At 41.8% G+C, this 18,336-nt stretch overlaps 1 protein-coding gene across 2 annotated transcripts in view; it reads left to right on the forward strand.

Moving 5' to 3' along the window:
* Nucleotides 1-18,336, forward strand: part of prkcbb (protein kinase C, beta b) — a 64,099-nt gene that overhangs the window by 18,638 nt on the left and 27,125 nt on the right. For both annotated transcript variants that reach the window (XM_069525600.1, XM_069525599.1), the window contains exons 3-8: nt 3,024-3,106; nt 9,850-9,961; nt 10,337-10,465; nt 14,265-14,421; nt 15,076-15,210; nt 16,719-16,815. In XM_069525600.1, coding sequence (XP_069381701.1) covers nt 3,024-3,106; nt 9,850-9,961; nt 10,337-10,465; nt 14,265-14,421; nt 15,076-15,210; nt 16,719-16,815 — 713 coding nt within the window. The remainder of the gene's footprint in view (nt 1-3,023; nt 3,107-9,849; nt 9,962-10,336; nt 10,466-14,264; nt 14,422-15,075; nt 15,211-16,718; nt 16,816-18,336) is intronic.

The raw sequence follows: 18,336 nt of genomic DNA on the forward strand, positions 1-18,336 counted from the left end.
GGGTAGAATATGCAATTATTTGTACACCCACATCAACAGAAAGCACCAAACAACATTTGTAAATTATTCAGGCTGAACATCTACTGTGGCTGTACAACATGTCAAAATCATTTATAATTTCACTAATGTTATGTTCTGGATAGAACCATCATGGAAAGTGTAAAAATCTTTTCTTATCCTTTCAAAGTAAAATGGTTGGTAAAAAATTAAGTTTCTGTGCTAAACACGAAAACCTACCTGAGCTGCCTCCTCCAGAAAGCCGCTGCTTTTGAATCCCGCTGCCAATGAAACATCCACCTCAGGTCTTCAGCAGCAGGTCTTCCTCAGCCCTCTGTGTCTTTTTTAATCGCCACCATTGTGCGGAGGCATAAAAGGAGAAGTGGTAACTGTGGTGGCATTTTGCTTAAAGAGAGAAAAGGAAGACACACTTCATTTCTGGAGAGGTATATTTTTGTGCAAAGGTTTAGTTTGTTTTGGCCCAAGGGTCATATCGTCAGAGACTATATAATTCTATTTTAAAGACGTGTGTGTGTGTGTTGTGTGATTAGGGATTTGGCTGTAGCACTACTCCAAAAGAGCAGTTGCCTTGAAGCAATATGTGCACACAGCTCTCAACATTTCTCTCTCTATACCTCCATCCCTCCACCCTCACTCTATTCAATCTGTGATATCATTTCATTGGAATGCGTGGGTGCTGTGTGTGTGTGTGTGTGTGTGTGTGTGTGTGTGTGTGTGTGTGTGTGTGTGTGTGTGTGTGTGTGTGTGTGTGTGTGTGTGTGTGTGTGTGTGTGTGTGTGTGTGTGTGTGTGTGTGTGTGTGGTATCATCACAGTGAGTGGGCGGTGTGACCAAAGAGAGGATATTGCGTGGGACTGAAGTACCATTGAGGTGCACATGATTTTTGTGTGTCTGTGTGTGTTGGTTACAACCCCTCTGACAGCTCACAATAGAATTAAACGGAATATGATAGAATAGCTTTTCTTTAAATATGTACATGAAACTGCCAATAGTGAAATAGGTCTTAAATAGATTTAAATATCACGTAGTTGGTCCTAAATACTAATTAATGTTGGTCTATATGTGAATGTTCATTTAACCTGTGGAGTTTAAAATTCAGTATTTCTCTCCGATATGTTGTGGAGCGAAAGTATAAAGTGAAAAACTGTCCGACCACTGAGCTGAGACGAGGTTTCAGTCAGTGAGCAACTCAAAATGAATTTCAGAGCTCAACAGTGGGTCAGTCTTTGTCACTTTGGTGAAATGAAAAGTTGGATTGAGTGTTTTTTTAAAGGTCAGTAGCTCCAGTGTGCCGTCATCCCAGTTCTACAGGGCTGCAACTTTTCTCATGGTTTGATCTGAAGATTGTGATAAATGAACTTGTTGGTCAATAATATATTAGAAGAAAGAAAGAAGTCTAAGATGACGTCTTTGAATTGGTTGTTTTGTCCAAATATCCAAACATGTCCATCTAATTATTGCAATGGCAAAAATTTAAAACGCAATAACAAAACACACAGGCAGCGTTTCCATCCAATCAGTGATGAGCGTTGCCGATAGCAGTTACCTACATTTTCCATTAATGTGAAGGCCATTGTGTTTTGTGATCTATTGTGATTGGCACTGCAGGGCCACCGTACCTTTCTCCTTTAATGGATTCATGATATAGACACATAAACATCTATAAACTGTATCGGCTTCTGCTCTCATCAGTTTCTCTGCTGTTTGGTGCTTTTTACGTCTTTTCTCTCTCCATCTCTCACTCAGACATACACACCATGTAAATACACTCAGGGGCACAATCATAAGGACTGTGTGTGTGTTTATGTGTGTGTGTGTGTGTTTGTGTGTGTGAGATATTTTTAGCCCCCTCCGTTCATCTCGCCTGTCAGTGGAGCTGACATTGATCAGGGCGGAGATGACAGGCCCACCATGCATCAAAGCCTCCATGTTTCTGCACCGCTGATTGTTACCAACCTGGAAAGTGGAGCCATGTTACGCTTTTCATCTCATTTGGATTCCGACTGAACGTGTTTTGTTGGATCTGTCGCATGTTGATGTGTATATTTGTTTATTTTCAACAAATCCGTGCCTGAGGAAGCGAACTTTGTAAATGCACAAAATTCTGTTCATAAGAAGTGATTTCGTACATACTGTATATACGAGGTTCCATTTTACATTACATGACTGTAGACATTTAGAAAAGAGCTCTGATCCACAGCGGTGGACAATGAGTCAACGCTGCAGGAGTGACAATAACAGTGTGTGGGTGTTTAAGAGAGAAGCACAGCATTGCTATGCACATATACCACCTTTAAATCTTTTCATAGTTGAGTAAGTGGAAGCGTCTAACGTTTCAGAGACTGCTGAATAACTGGGCCTTAAAATCATCTGTAATTTTGCTTCAATTTAAACTTCATCCCCAAGTCTGAGCTTGACTCCACCCACTGCATGATTAGTGTGGTGGAGGACCATGGTGACCACCAGCCACATCAGTTCAAGCCGTTGGCTTCAGCCCCAGTTATGCTTGGTAGCCAAGGCAGTGCTAGTGCAAGAGAGGGTGGAGGAAGTCTCTGAGTGGTTGAGTAAACTTAATTAGAAAGCTAATGGTAGCAATAATTTGATTGACACCAAACTAGTGCAGTGCCCGTTCTAATCCTGCATGTTTGGAATGGGCGTTGCTCGGCCTGTGGTGAGGCTGGTTGCAGCTTTGTTTCTGAATCTGTAAAAGTGAGGTGCAGTAGTTGAGCCGCAGCAAATAAAGACAGACTGCAGGTTTCAGTCCACAGAACCCTGAAGCTGCACCACCGCTTATTGCGCTCGAGCTATCCTGCGCCCAGTGTCAGACCTACGGACTTGGTCAGACACAAGTGCATCATTAATTGTTAATTGAGCCTAAAGAGGTCAGGATTTAGGCCTCCTCATGTTGAATCCACAAATCAAGGCCTCAAATTCCTGGAATACATGTTTGTATTTTGAATCTTTTACTGATGTAGCTGTTGATGGATTCTCTCTCTGTCTCCACAGTGTGTTGTTTCGTGGTTCACAAGCGCTGCCATGAGTTTGTCACTTTCTCCTGTCCAGGAGCTGATAAAGGACCTGCGTCAGATGTGAGTACAAATGAATTCATCATTTTAACTGTAACGCTGTGTGTGTGTGTGTGTGTGTGACGTCGACAACGAGACTGATGAAACTAGAGTTCATCTATCAGCACCACCAGTGACATGGTTGAGCAGCCTCCACCTTTTTCTCTCCTCTCATTCTCCTTTTCTTGTCTTGACAGTAACATTTCATCATCACACATAAAATGATCAACTTAATTTCGTAGAATTGAAACAACTTCACTTTCATTTGCTCTCTCACAGATTAAATCCTTTCAGTGATTGAACTCTGATCTCCTTATTCCTCTTCAGTATTTTAAATTTCACTGCTTCCAACAACACCAGACTCCTGTATTCTCTATGGTGCTTCATTCTTTATCCCCTATGCACATTACAACACACACTCTGAGGTGGCTGACCTTATTTTATTAACACTCTTTAAATGTTCTCTTCATCTTAAGTGGTACTTTAATGATGATAATAATCTTATTCACCCTCTCAAGGAGTTGAGAGGAATATTGTCGATTTACATTCTTAAAATTCAAGCTTTTTTTTATCTAATCTGTCCTTTAAGAGCGCTCTCGGGATGCTACCTTCCTCCTCTCAAGAACCCCGGGGTCTTTAAGTTCCTTTGCCACGTCATTACCTCCCTCTGGAGTGCCCTTTCTCTCTGACAAGTGCACGGAGAGAGCCGCCTCTAGAGGAAACCCTGTGTTTGTCGTTTGTCTTTCTGAGGCTTATTCTGTAGAAATGAAAAGTCTCCACAGTGTCTCTGCTCATCTTATTCTTTGCTCGCCAACTCAAACAACATCTACATTCCGGTCTTTTCTTACCGGACGGCTTCCCTCTTTGTTTTCTCACAAAATAGCTTCATCGTGAATCGGTAACTAGGGTTTCTGGAACATAATTAGTATTAGTTTGTCCTCCTCTTCTATCTGCAGGTTGTTAGAGAGGTTCTTAAAAATTTAGTTTTCGTCACGATTGACAGCTGAGACTAAATTGCAGTCAGTCGGGGAGGTTTATTGAGGAGGATGTGGAGATGTCTCGTCCGTGTTTATATACACACTCTGTGGGGCTAACATACATGTTGAACGTATTTCCTGCCTCATTCATTATTTGCGAAATAAGCAGAATTTTGGAAAGTTTTAAATCCTGCATAGTTAACCTTTGTGTTTGTTGGCAGCGGGAGTGTCTGTTTGATCACCTACATGCTCGCCCACAAAACCTTCAGACAAACATCTTTCCAAAAGACAAACCACAGGCACCTGTTAATTGATGTTAACACGGTAGATGTTCAAAGTAGAAAATAAGACCTGGTTTGGCTTCGAAGGCCTGGAGAGATTTCTGCTTTGATAAATAATCTGGTTTAGCCTGTTTTGCTTTCTATTTTTTTCTTTCACTGATTTAAAATGTCTTCACGGTTCGTCTGTTGAACTATTCGAAAACAATCTGATTTCTTATTATTCACTTAAATCTCATTCTGTTTCCTCTGAACACCCCCCCCCCCCCCCCCCCCCCCCTTCACTTTTTACGACACTTGTCTATATTTCTATAATCGTCACACATTCTCCTCCACGATCCCTCTCTCCTTCTCCACCATCATCCCTCCCTCCACAACCATCTCTTATTCTGTACATCCTCTATTTAAATGCCACTCCACCCAGGGGGGCGCTGCACTTAATTACGGGGGCCTAGCCACCCCCACCATGTCATCTCCTTAATGAGTTCATGGCCTTACAACCTCTGTTCCTGCACAGTGGGAATGTAGGCTAGCTCTGTTCCAAACGGGCTTCACATTTAAATATAGGAGACGGGAGGACAGGTAGCCTCTGCAGATGATTACACAAGAAAGGAAGAAGAGGAGGACGCTCTCAATGCACAGGTTTATAACACCAGGGGTTTCAGAGTTATGTAATGTTGTAATAAGAACATATCAAGGACAGAAATAAAATTGATTTCAACAATACTCAGGACTAAACCCAGACATTTTACATGTTTGCCTCATTTGAAGAAAAACAAATCAAGATGAAATGTCTTCATTTGATCATAAAGGTGCTCCGTCTTTGGCGTGGAACACCTGGATGAAGGTTTGCTAATAGCGCTGTCAGATTTGTGCGCTTTCAGCTTGACACATTGTTTTCTCCCACGCACGCCTGCACTGAAGTGGCTTTTTGAGCATGAAATGCGGAGAGCGATGTACTTTCAACAGTCATCAGCTCTGAGTTCAGTTATTTTCAGCTTGATCATGCAACACGTTCAGGGGCCAGGGACAGATTGGTGCATCGACGAATGGTGAAGCAGAATCACATATTATCAAAATCTTCCTTCCTTTGTATTTTTAGATCTTTAGAATCATTTCCAAATCATCTTCGTCAAACATTTTCACTTTTGCACCTCTCAGCAAGGAGCTTCTCATGACTGTGGTGGTTTCATGTGCAGTCTGCATGTTCTCCCCGTGTCTGTTCTCTCCTGCTTCCTCTCACAGTCCACACTCATGCAGATTGGGGTTAAGTTAACTAGAGGTTATAAATTGTCAGTAGGTGTGTCTGTGTGTTGGCCCAGTGATATGGTGGTGACCTCGCCCCAATGTCAGCTGTGATTAGTTCCAGCTCACGTAACTTGTTATTTCTATTCGGCAATCGTTCTGCTTTTACTCACACTTAACATTTTTATTTTTCTCTTAATAATCTATTGTTTTATTCTATTGTATATTGTACTGTTGCTTTAATCGTAGAACAAGCTGGCACAAGCATTTCCTTCAGGTTTAATAAAGTCTATTTTATCTTATTCAGATGTGAGGATAAAATGTAGATAGATAAAATAACGATTTCTTTGTGGGTGAAGAGCATGAGAGGATAAGGTCAAGCTTCAGAGGAAGGTGGAGAGAACACAAAGACATTTACTTCTTTACAATCAGTAATATTGTGTAACTGTATAAATCAACCCACCTCCCTCCTGCCCCCACCCCCCCCTCCTCTCTCTGTCAGCAGTGTATGTTTAAAAGGAGAAGTCAATTATAGATCTGGGTTAATAGAATGAGTTCCCTGTGGGGGAGGTCGAGGGATGAGATCCTCTAATGAAACCTACATTTCAGGCCCGCAGCCCAGTAATGCTATAGAATCCACTGTGTGTTTGTGTGTGTGTATGTGTTTGTGCATAAGAAGGAGGATATTACTGCTCCCAAACTAGTTTAACTAATAATATTAAAAACAAAGTTTATTTGTACATCAACCAAATCCAGGTATGTCGTGTATTTTATAGACAGAGACGTTGAGGGATTGGATCAGTTCTCTAAGAAAGTCAAGAGTTACAAACTGGAAGTAAATGATTTATATTTTTTAACACAGTAGGAATCTGATTTATTTATGAAAAATTGTCCATGGTGAATTTTGTTTGTACAACCTAATTGTTACCTCCGGTACAGAGGTAATGTTTCCATTAAATTTGTCTTAATTTTAGCAAAAAAACTACCAGAACCATATTACTTGGTGGAAAGACGGGGTATGGGCCAACAAAAGAACTGAAACTGAATAAATTAAAAGCTGCCTCATCGTAATGTTATGAGAATAGAGTCATACTTTTAGACTAAGTGTGTTTTTAGAGGGGGGATAACAGAAGATCAGCCTGTCGCCGACGTAAAAATGAGGAATGTGGAGCATCTTGATAAGTTAAGCTTGAGTAGAAGTTTCACAAATAATAAAATACTTGAACTGTGGATTCTTCAGCCCCACATTATGTCGTATCAGGACTTCGAACACATCGTGCACAAAAGAACCACACAGACTTGGAGGAAATTGCCCCTTTCGTGGAGGAGGAAATGTTTGGTAGTGGTTCGACTGCAATCTGTGTGCTCGTCTAAGAGGCTTCGTCGTTTCTCAAGAAATCATAAAATTGGTTCATAATTGTTTTAATATGAATATTTGATGATTTTCTCAAATGTAGTGGCCTTAATATTCCGTTGTACGATTGTTTTCTGGTTTCAAATGAAGGTCGATCCTTTCCACACAGAAGCAACACAGTTTAACACAGAACATAAATATGAGTAAATATATATTTTCAGGGAGGGAGGAAGGAGTGTGAAGATGAAGTCACCCAAAAGTGTTTCGACCAGATGGTTAAAAAAACGGCACCAAAACCACAAGACAACCTTTGACCACATGGTGATCAGCATATGGATGGAGGGAAGAAGAGAGGGATTCCTCTCAGGGTGTGAAGATGAAGTCACCCTCTCTCTTCTTCACTAGGTTCTTCCCTCCTATTTTTATCCCTCTTTCATTTCTCCGTGTTCCTGCGATGCCGTTAGTCCTCTCCTTTATCCGAAAGTGATTGCTTTGCATTGCCCCTTCAATCAACAAGAGAAACGCTTCAAACATTCTCTGGCTCACAAACACTTAAACACTCCCAGAGGAGGGATTGTGAGCCTGAGGGGGATAAACACAATGGCACTGCATTTGTTTTATTGATGAGGACAAAAAAAGCAGCAGCTGCAGTCTCTCCTGTAAGAAAGTGAGTGTGCAGACTGTTGTTGAATCAGTGTGGGTGGAGAACACGTTAAATATAACTGGGAAATAATGTTTGCTCGGTTTACTTTAAGGAAACACGCTGACTTTTTAGGACTTTAACGTGACGAGTGTGATTGCGAGTTTTCACCATCCATTATTCAGTGTGCTGAGGTGGTGCTTGTGTCACATCATCACATCAACTGAATACACAATGGAACTTTTAAAGATGTTATGGCTGAAGGTTAAGTCAGTGACAGAGTTTACCTGCTGGAGGTGTTTTAAGACTTGAACCCAGCCATTGTAGGAAAGGAGAAGGATGACAGCTTAGATCACATTAGACTATAGACTGTTTTTAAAGATGGACGACTACTTCTCAAAAGTGAAGCCAAAGCGTCTTGATCGCCACCTGGTGGCTGTAATTTAGGTCATAAACTCTGCCTCATCCATGTTAGTGGACCAAACTGAAAAGTCAAAAGTACACGAATCACACGAATACGTTTCTCAGAAATATTTGTGTTATTTACAGTAGTTCTTATCACACTGATGATTATATTGTAAACAAACATTTCTGAAGCATTGTGTGAACACAGTGAGGATGCACACATTGTTGATCTTCCTCATTTTTAATCAAGTGTTTGTCAAGTTTAGTTTACAAAGAATTGTCCAAAAATTCACCAAGAAGAGTGAAAATCAGTCTTTAAACTTAAAAGATATGATAATGTGACATTTATCGTGATAATTGTTGATATAGATTCATATGAAAATGTTTATTTTGATACCTTGCCCAGTCCTATAAGAACTGAATATGAGAACTGAGGTTTAAATATGAAGCAAATTACCAATAACCCAGACCACAGCTGTCTGGTGGTGACTTTTGTTTCTGTGCGGCAGAAGAGTGGCGTCTGCCTGTCACCCAGCGTGATGAATGACATGACGGGATGCGTGTTTCTTTGTGGGTGGGGTCTTAACTAAAGATGTTGGCGTGTAAAATAATGGACAACAGTGCGTCTCACTCGCCGCGTCTCTTTTGTTGTGGTTTAACAAAGCAAGATGACAAGAAAACAGTCACAACAGCACTGACTAATGGGCACTCATTGTTCTGGCGTCCTGTGCTGATGTGAGCGGTGGGTTTTCAGTTTAGACAACATGACAATATGCAGCGCAGGAGACTTAACGCACCACAACAGGTTTTCTGCGTGTGGGCTCTCAGTGAGGGAAATTAAGAAAAACAAGAATGTGACGGTTCCGTGTCTGTGAAATAATTAGTCAGTGAAGTGGCTTGAAAATAGATTTTTGTTATTGATTAAAACAGAGTTTAATCTTTGTTCTGAGACAAGTTGATTAATTCCAACTGTACTAATGCACGTTTTGGGATATTTATCATTATCAAACTTTTTCCAATTGATGAATAAAGGGATGAGAAAAAAATTCTTTAACACTAAATTATTTACACCTTCAGTCTGATTTGTGATATTTCGAATCGATTATCTTTCTTGTTATTTGATCGATCAGCCATCTAAGAGAAAATAATGTTTTTTCTTTTTTTCTTCCTGATCGATCTTTGAGTTTTCAAGGCGGGTGTATTTAATTAGTAGTGTTTTCATTGGCCCTCCCTGCTGTTGCTCGTCGCTGGAGCTTCAGTAGCACAATGTTCCCTTGTTTTTCAGAGGAACAGAAAAACAAGCAGGAGGCGGTCCTGTCCTTGAGAAAGACGGGAACAAGCAGAGAAGCAAACAAACGCAGATGCACACACATTAATGCAAACACATGCACACTTGTGCAAAGAAACCCACATGGCTGCGCACAAGCGATCGCAGGCTCATGCACAATCTTTCAGACTTAACAAGCCAACACACACTTCAGAAGACAAGGTGCTGGGTCAGCTCATATTTCTGGCTTGTGAGGAACAACATGGTTTAGACTGGTTTATATATAAAATGTTGCTTTTAGCAAAGAGCATTCAGTGCTATCAAAGCATCGTTGATGTGAGGAGATTTATAAACCAGTAAATAGCTGCATGATTAATAACTGATGGCTCCACTTGGCCGAAGTATGTTCTCCCACACTGATGTGTCCCAGCTTCAACACAACCTGTAACCTGGATCTCTCACCACCTGTGTGTGTCTGTGTGCTTGTGTGTGGATGAGCAGTCTCGAAAGATGAATATGAAAGAGACACAAGAGGAGAAAAAGTGCCAATTATGTTTCTTTGTGTCTGATCTACAGTCTCCATCTTTCTATTTCTCTCCAGGACCCGAGAGCAAAGCACAAGTTTAAGATCCACACCTACTCCAGCCCGACCTTCTGTGACCACTGTGGCTCTCTGCTCTACGGCCTCATACATCAGGGCATGAGATGTGACCGTATGTTCCCTTTAGCACACATATACCTTTATAGTCTCATTTAAAGCAGAAATACACTTATATCAGTATTCACCGCCACACTGCGTCAGATGTAGCACATAATATACTGGATTCAGAAACAAGGTAAATATCTTCTGTCCATGTCAATAGGGCAATTCCTCCTTTGCATTAAATTAGTTAAAACTATTTTACAACTGCTCTGACATGGCAGCCATCATCACAGGACTGTTTAAACCTTATGCTGACATCAGTATGTTGTTATTCTACTTAATATTCAAGCTTTGGCATTTTTTGAAAATATACAACGCTACATAGTGCAATGTTAAGAGAATACGTTCAAAGAACAAACAAAACCTGCGTTTGTTTGTTTTCCAGATTGCATGATGAACATCCATAAGCGATGTGTGGCCAATGTGCCGAGCCTGTGTGGGACAGACCACACCGAGAGGAGAGGTCGCATCCAGATCACCGCTGAGGTCAAGACTAATGTACTCACCGTTACCAGTAAGTATGACACACACACACACACACACACACACACACTTTACCTTGACATTACTGTAGAATAACGGTCTTATGTCTCCCTCTGCTGGCAAACGTACAGATGTGATGTACTGATGCAACAGAGACGATGTGGAAGACATTTTTACATCATGTCTGTTTGGGTTTGAAGATGATGGATGTGCTCGTAGCAATGACTGGTGTCGCTGTGTGAGTGTGAAGCAGTGTGTTGCTCAGAGTCACGTCGGTCAAAATCCACGAGAAAATCAAGATGTTAATATTTATATACTTGTGTTCATATTGTTTTCAAAAGGTTTGAGCATCAAAAGGAACCTTTTTCTTTAACTGCTGCACGTTCACATCATCAGCAGAGCTTTCTTTCACTAGATTTATCTACTAGATTATTAGTTTTGTTCCAGTGAAATTAATTTATACAGATAAAATATCAGTCTCCTTTCTAAGGATTTATGTTAAAGATGCATCCACATTTTCACTGAAGATTTGATTTATCTGACTAATGTTTTAATGAGCTGATAAATAGAAAACATCACCAGCCTGTTGCACTCTTGTAGCTCCTTGTGTTACGTCCAGGTGGCAGCAGATTTTCCTCCTTTTTGTTTTGTGCTGCTCTGCTCTCCCCTCTCTTCCTGGTTCCCACGCTCGCAGACTGATCATTAGCTGGGATTTTCTGTGGAAAATGATAAGACATCAGACTGCTGGGGCAGCAGTAAAGGCTGCACAATAGAGCAACATCAAAAACAATGAAATGCATTCGGATAGAAGTAAATTGTAGGCGTTTCCAAGGAAACTATAAACCAACTATCTTATTTTTAAGATTTTTTCTTCTATTAGACATGTTAGAATTGTATGTTTGTAATCTTTTTTCCCCGATGAAACACTGTTTGTGTTTTGCTCCTGTCTTCAGCCGCTGAGGATAAAATCATCTCATCGTACTTGTGGTTGCAGATCATAGTCAAGCAAGTAAGAAGCAAAAGTGGTGCAGTACTCATTCCTGTCTACAGGGGTCAGTGTGCAGCCATGAGCGGCCTGCTGCCTCATTGCAGAGAGGTAGAAAAAAAAAAAATGCACCAGCACAGAGATCGAATAGTAGAAGCACCAGGAATTATTCCACAGCTTAACAGAGCCGGAGGAAATGGCTGCTACGCCGAACAATGCACTTGTGCCGTGGACTTTCAGATGCAGATTCAATCAGAGCAATCGACACGGGTGTAGAGTGTCACTTTATCGATCAGCTGCATGCCCACACTGCCCCTTCTCCGTGGGGTGATCAAAGCTCAGGGTCAGGGGCACAGCAGACGATCAGCATCTCTCTCAAGGACACTCCAGCAAAGGGGGGGGGGGTATAATGTGCGATTGGGGCTTTGAGAGGTGCCCACACACACACTTTCCCTTGGAACTGCAAAAGTCAATAATATCGACTCGGGGAGTGTCGGCTCAAAAAGTTGTGTCTTCAAGCTTCCTAAAGAACATGAACAAATATGAGGAATATCAGTTACATTCATTTTCATTAAGTGGGAACTTGTTGAGACAATCGGGGTTTCTGTGAATCATGGCGTCCCGTTTTAAGACACTTGCAGGCATTCTTGTCGGCGATGTTGACTGTTCAACACTAGCTTTGTTCTGCGCTGTGTTGTGTTAGATTCCCACTGACTGGAAACGCCGAACACAGGCGTCACACTGTTCCTCCAACCTGTGCAGATTATTCAGGCTCTTTCTTTATTCAAAATATTCACAACGTGGCAGGAAGATCCCCCTCAGCAGAAACACTGAGCGACTGCTGAACAGAAATCAGAAGAGGCCTCGGGTCATGCTGAAAGAACAAACAGCAGATGTTGGACTTGTCATTTCAAGTCGGAGTGTGAACCGAATGCACAATGTCTCCTCCGCTACGGCTGTGATCAGCATCAATCAAGCGCTCATTTTCTTTGGGGGGAAAGCTGATCCATTTCATTCGGCAGACTTTTGTGATATTCTACTTCTTTATGTTAATCATGTTCGCAGCTCAAATTACACACACGCAGACGGTTTCAAAGAAAGGTCGCTAAATGTCCATGATTTTTTTCAGGGACATTTATTCAATGAATTATTTCCTGATCTCACGGTTTTAAAGAAAGAGAAAATAAATTCCTGGACCTGCCCGCAGATCCACATCTGCACCAAGATTTAATGGTTTCTTCCCAGACTCATGTTACATCCTTCTACCAACTTTCATGGAAATTGTTTCAGTTGTTTTTGTGTAATCATTCTTACAAAACAAACAAATGGTCCATAATTCATGGCGGAGCTAAGAAGTCCCATTCCAGTTCCTGAGGTAACGAACCTCATGGACTGTTCGCCTGAATGAACGTCTGTGTAGCGTTGACACAAGTTGACAACACAGAAGAAGAGATGTTCACCGAGAGGAATCATCCGACAAAAGACTTCACTTGTGTTTTTACGGCACATGTGCAAGAGAGAGTAGAAGTTGGACAGAACATTAGAATCCTGCTCCGACTCCAGTGAGGCTGCTTCACATGGGAGAAGGTGCACTGCCAACACCCACGCCACTGTGCACATAGAGTATTCTGCTGTTACTGCACTCTTATCTCCACTCGCCCTCCCTGTAGACACCAATACACGCATTACCCCCCTCCCTCTCTCTCTTTCACTCACACACCCAGACCCACATGCTCATATTCTATGCAATCACACATGCATACCCAGTCACATGCATGTGACACACCTGTACATGCAGATGAATTCGCTCGCTTTGGTTCACTCACAAAAACACACACTTTTGTATTTACTGTAATTGTCCTTGGAGACCATTTGACATGCTACCCTCTTTACAGCTCTGCTCAACCAGCATTTGATGGTCACTTTAACAGGCATCATCTAATATTTATTGACCTGCTCCACTGAGGGCTTAATGTTGGCCATTAGGTCTGTGCTGTGGTTAACTTCTCTTAGCGTGGCCGAGTGTTTTAGCTGCATGAAAAACCGCTTTTCTCTGACATCTTGAGTTGTTCTCTCACTGCCGAGCTCTCATTTCAGTGCTTGTTTTAACAAAAAGGGTGTTGCATGCTCCACAGTGCACTAAGAGCTGTGTGTGTGTGTGTTTCAGAAAAACATTGTAGACATAGACGGCCTTTCAGGTGAACTCAGGTGCACTGTGGCGGCAAGAAGGAGCAGCCTCAGAATTATATCACACTTAAATGTGACATTTTTCATCTGCAGAATTTATCTCGTGCCTCACAGATGGAAGGTTGCCAGTTCGGATCCCAGCTTTTGTGGAGACCTGTGTGTGTGGTGTGTGTGTGTGTGAGCATCCTCCCTGCTTCTGGTAATTGGATGTGACCTCACAACTTGACCAGCAACAATAACTGAACACGTACACACTTATTAATATACACTAAAAACCCAATTAGGGATTTTACAGTCTGGAATACAATTACAGCCCAATAATAGAAAGCCACAAAATAAGGATTAGTGTTAGAGGTGACAGCCTTCATCTGTCTACATGGTCATTACCAGCAAATCTGGCAACCCCATGACTTTAACCCCCCTCTGTGTTAGAGTGGGTCGTCCGTAAATTGAAATGAGGGTGGTTCAGTGTATGTTTGTGTAGAAGGGGACGTGTGAATGTGTGTGTGTGTGTCACATGTACCGGTACAACTCAAGGGTTTCTGCCATGTTTGTGTGACTCATCTAACCGACTCATTCAGATAACCTACAGTTCTAATTAAATCAGTAAATGTCCCTCTTTTGTCCTCCTTTCCTTTTTTTCTGCCGCTCCCTCCAGTCCAAGAGGCCAGGAATCTGGTTCCCATGGACCCCAACGGACTCTCAGACCCTTACGTGAAGCTCAAACTGATTCCAGACCCCCGCAGCGAGAGTAAACAGAAGACCAAGACCATAAAGTGCTGCCTGAACCCCACCTGGAATGAGACCTTTAAATTGTAAGGCTCCATTACACCACGTTCGGTGGTTTCTCATTTCATTTATTTTTCTGTCGCTCTTTGCCTTTTTCTCGCCTCTCCTTCCAGTCTCGCCCCATTTTATCTGTCTTCTCTTTCATCTCTCTCACTTGCTCAGTGCAGTGTTTTAAGAGTATCACATTATGCTCATCTTTCCAACCATGTGTAACTGCTGGCGCTCAGATTAAAACATCTGGCTCCTTATATTCATAAAAAAATTTGCTTTCGGCGTTGGCTCCTCCACTTGGCTCCAATTATTTTCTTAATAAGCCACATCGCAGTTTGCATGGGAGAGGATGGAGATTTGCATTTTGAGGCATCTGTGTGCAGATGCTAGGTTTGAGAGGCATTTTCTGCTGTCATCTAATAAATTAAAATAAAAAACTCCAAATGTACACAGGCTAGACAGCTACCACAAAAAATCTTGTATTTGAGAAATAAAGTGAAAGTGATTACCAGAGAAATGTTACTAGGCACTTTTCAGAGTCCACAAATTGTTATAGGATATAAAATATGCAGTCCGGCTGTTCTCATGGGGCTATAAAGTTAAAAAGCTTTTAATATGAGAATGTCAAAATATTTAAAAAAGGCCTTTGGCCAACATCCAATCATTTATTGTCCTCGTTTCTCTTGCAGCCACCTGAAGGAGTACGATAAGGACCGCCGTCTGTCGGTGGAGATATGGGACTGGGACCTGACCAGTCGCAACGACTTCATGGGATCGCTGTCCTTTGGCATCTCGGAGCTCCAGAAGCAAGGAGTGGATGGATGGTGAGATTAAATTAGGGACGGAGGGATGAATGGAGGAGGTGGACAGATGTGAGGCGGAGAAACTGTACAGGTAGAGGAGGGAGAGAGAGTGAAGGTGACCTTGTTCATTACTGCGCTGTTGGAGAAATACTTTAGTCGGAGCTCCCTCCTCTTTTCATTCTGGTGATACTCGGTGCCAAAGCATCTCTACCCCATCTCTTTATCTCTGCTTCTATATCTCTCCACTAGCCTCCCTCCCACTCTCTCTCTCTCACTCGGTCTCTCTATCTCTCTATCTCCCTCTCTTTTCGCTGACGCTGCCCTGTCAGGGATTTTAATGAGGTGCCAGCGTTTGAGGTGGAATGGTGGAGGTGGAGAGATGGCATTATAAACCTGATATTCAGAGAACCTGTGTGTGTTTTGCTTTACTCCATCTACACATGTGCAGCTTAAAAACCTCACACCTCCTGGCACCGGGAGCCAAAGGGAAGAAAGATTGTAAGAGTTCTGTATCTTTCTGTCGGTTATTGTTCTCTGTGGGAGGAATTTGTGTTAAAGAATTTATTCATGTCTATAATTGCTCTTTAGTTTAAAAAGAAGTCAAGTGTTTATTGCTCAATGAGGTTCATTCATCTCAACAGCCTGCAGAAGATCGTTAGCTGAAAAATACTTTAGCTGCAACCTGTTTGCAGTTTGATTCTTTTAGATGTTCCCACTGTGCAGGGCTCCTGAAACAAGTGGCTGTAGTCAATATTTTCGTATTAACAATGGCTGCTTACTGCCTGAGCTGTATATTTGAGCTGCTGTGTTTAGATTTATTACTCAGCTCATTCAGGAAGCTGTTTCCTCTGAGAGAAGAAATTAAATTAAAGTCCTAAAGTTTCTGGTTACTAACTCAATATAGATTGTCAACAGCTTAATCTATTTCAAATGGGTGTCATGTCTGGTGGTTTGTCCACGTCTAAGAACACCAAAGGTTAAACTAGTGACCTCATAAACCTCATGTTTTGCTTTGTGGACATGATATCTCAGGAATACCTTGAAGAAACGTTAATAACGTTCAGTTGCATTCAAAGAGCAACTGATTTAATTCTGGTAGTCAAAGGTCAAGGTCACTGTGATCTCAAGAAACACACACTCTGTTATCAACTGCTTCAAGGTAAAAAATATGAGATGTGTGAAACTAAAGCATTAAAACCCAGCAAAGAGTTGTTTCTATGAATATGTTAGTTTTGCTGTGGGATATATAAAGGTTGTGCTATTAGTTGTAATTGGGCCAATAAGGAAAATTGCTCAGTTGATTGTGTGAAATGATGAGCGTGTGAGCCAGGCTGTTGGCCCGTCTCTCTCAGGCTTTTGCTACATCACCATGAAGGAGAGTGAATTACTGAATTATCAGCTGATTATTCTTCGAGACATCAAATCAGTTTGCCCTACCTGTCAGCAGCCTCGGCTAATGGCGGCAGTTAAACGCTAAAATTGTACAAATGAATTGGGAATTGATTTGACTGGAAATATTCTCTCTTCAGGTTCAAGTTGCTCTCTCAGGAAGAAGGCGAGTACTTCAACGTCCCCGTCCCTCCGGAGGGGGAGGAGGGCAACGAGGAGCTCCGGCAGAAATTTGAGGTGCGTGTGTGTTTGTGGCAGTAGCGTGGGTTTTGTGTGCTATGTTTGAATGTGTTGGTATGGTTGGCCTGTGAATGTGTGTGTGCACAGTGGATCTTTGTGTGTCTGAGTGAGAGCCTCTCTGGGAGAGCTGTTAGCAGTTGGCAGACGCACTTATAGTGCCATCCGGTCTGGCACACTGCGGGTCCAGACGTGTGTGTGTGCGCGTGTGTGTGTGTGTGTGTGCATGTGTGCATGTGTGCGTGTGTGTGTGTGGCTGACCAGTAAGCCCAGTCATTAACACATTCTGCAAAGCTTTTCCTCTTCATCGTCAGAGGATCGTTTAGTTAAGAGTTAAGTGGAAATGTTTGGGGTCAGTTTATCTTTTAGTTCCTCACCTGTCTCAGCTCCAGATGTGTTTTACGAACATTGATGTATAACAAATATGGGGCTAGGCTAGTTAGCTTAGCTTAGTCCAGCACACTAACACATCAGAACTTCTGTTTTATCCTTCATGTCCGCCATAAAGTTGAAATGAAACTTTAATTTAACTTTATTCTACTCTATAAAACACAACATGTCGTTTTTTACTTGACACAAAAAATTGACAAGTTAATTATGGAGCTTTAAAGTTGCCTGTAGTAGGATTCTTTTTTACTTTTGGACACTTTCATTGTCACATTCAGACTCTTAAATAAACGGTTTGGATGTGGAGGTTTTATGGTCTTCTATCCTTCAGTCCTCCCTCTTTCCTCTCCTTCTCTCCTCATTCTGCTTCCTCCTCTCTCCTTCAGTTATCTGTTTCGTCCTCTGTCTCCTTCAGTGCTCCCCCTGTGTGTTCCTTTCTCTTTGTCTATTTTTTCTTTCCCTCCATCTCTTCAAGGTCACGGGCCTCAGACGTTTACTGAGACACATTCTCAGGGGTGGCTGGCTATCACACACACACACACACACACACACAAGCTTGAGGGGAACCTCCAGGGTGAAGCTCAGAGAGAAAGACAGACACAGGGACGGGCAGAGAAAGATTTCACTTTGGTAACATGACCTGCATGCCTCCTCTCATCCTATCCAATCTCTCACACACACATACACACACATACAATACAGTCACAGTAATAAATTATGCATGTCATGGGTATATACACACACACACACACACACTGGCATTCACACTCAAAATGTTATTCAGGGGAAGTTAAGCAGCGGAAAACTAATGTCTATAAAGTGGTTGTTCTTCTTTGGAGCTGTGACACAATCAGTGGTCGATTATGTGCATTAACTCAAGTGCAGTTTGGAAGTACTTGTACTTACTATACACATTAGGCTACTTTGTATTTGTACTGTATAAATCTTACAGCTCTTGTTTCTATTTACTTTGCAAATTAAGATGTTACAAATGAAACCTGTTGAGCTGTAACAAGTGATGCATTGTTGTATGTATGTTGCTGTATGTAAAATAGTTTAAATTACTATAGCCAATGAACACAGGTTACTGCTACTTAGTTTAATAACACATAAATGCATCAGTAAAAATGATCC

This window comes from Paralichthys olivaceus, chromosome 5 (genome assembly GCF_024713975.1).
Source record: "Paralichthys olivaceus isolate ysfri-2021 chromosome 5, ASM2471397v2, whole genome shotgun sequence".
Lineage (NCBI taxonomy): Eukaryota > Metazoa > Chordata > Actinopteri > Pleuronectiformes > Paralichthyidae > Paralichthys > Paralichthys olivaceus.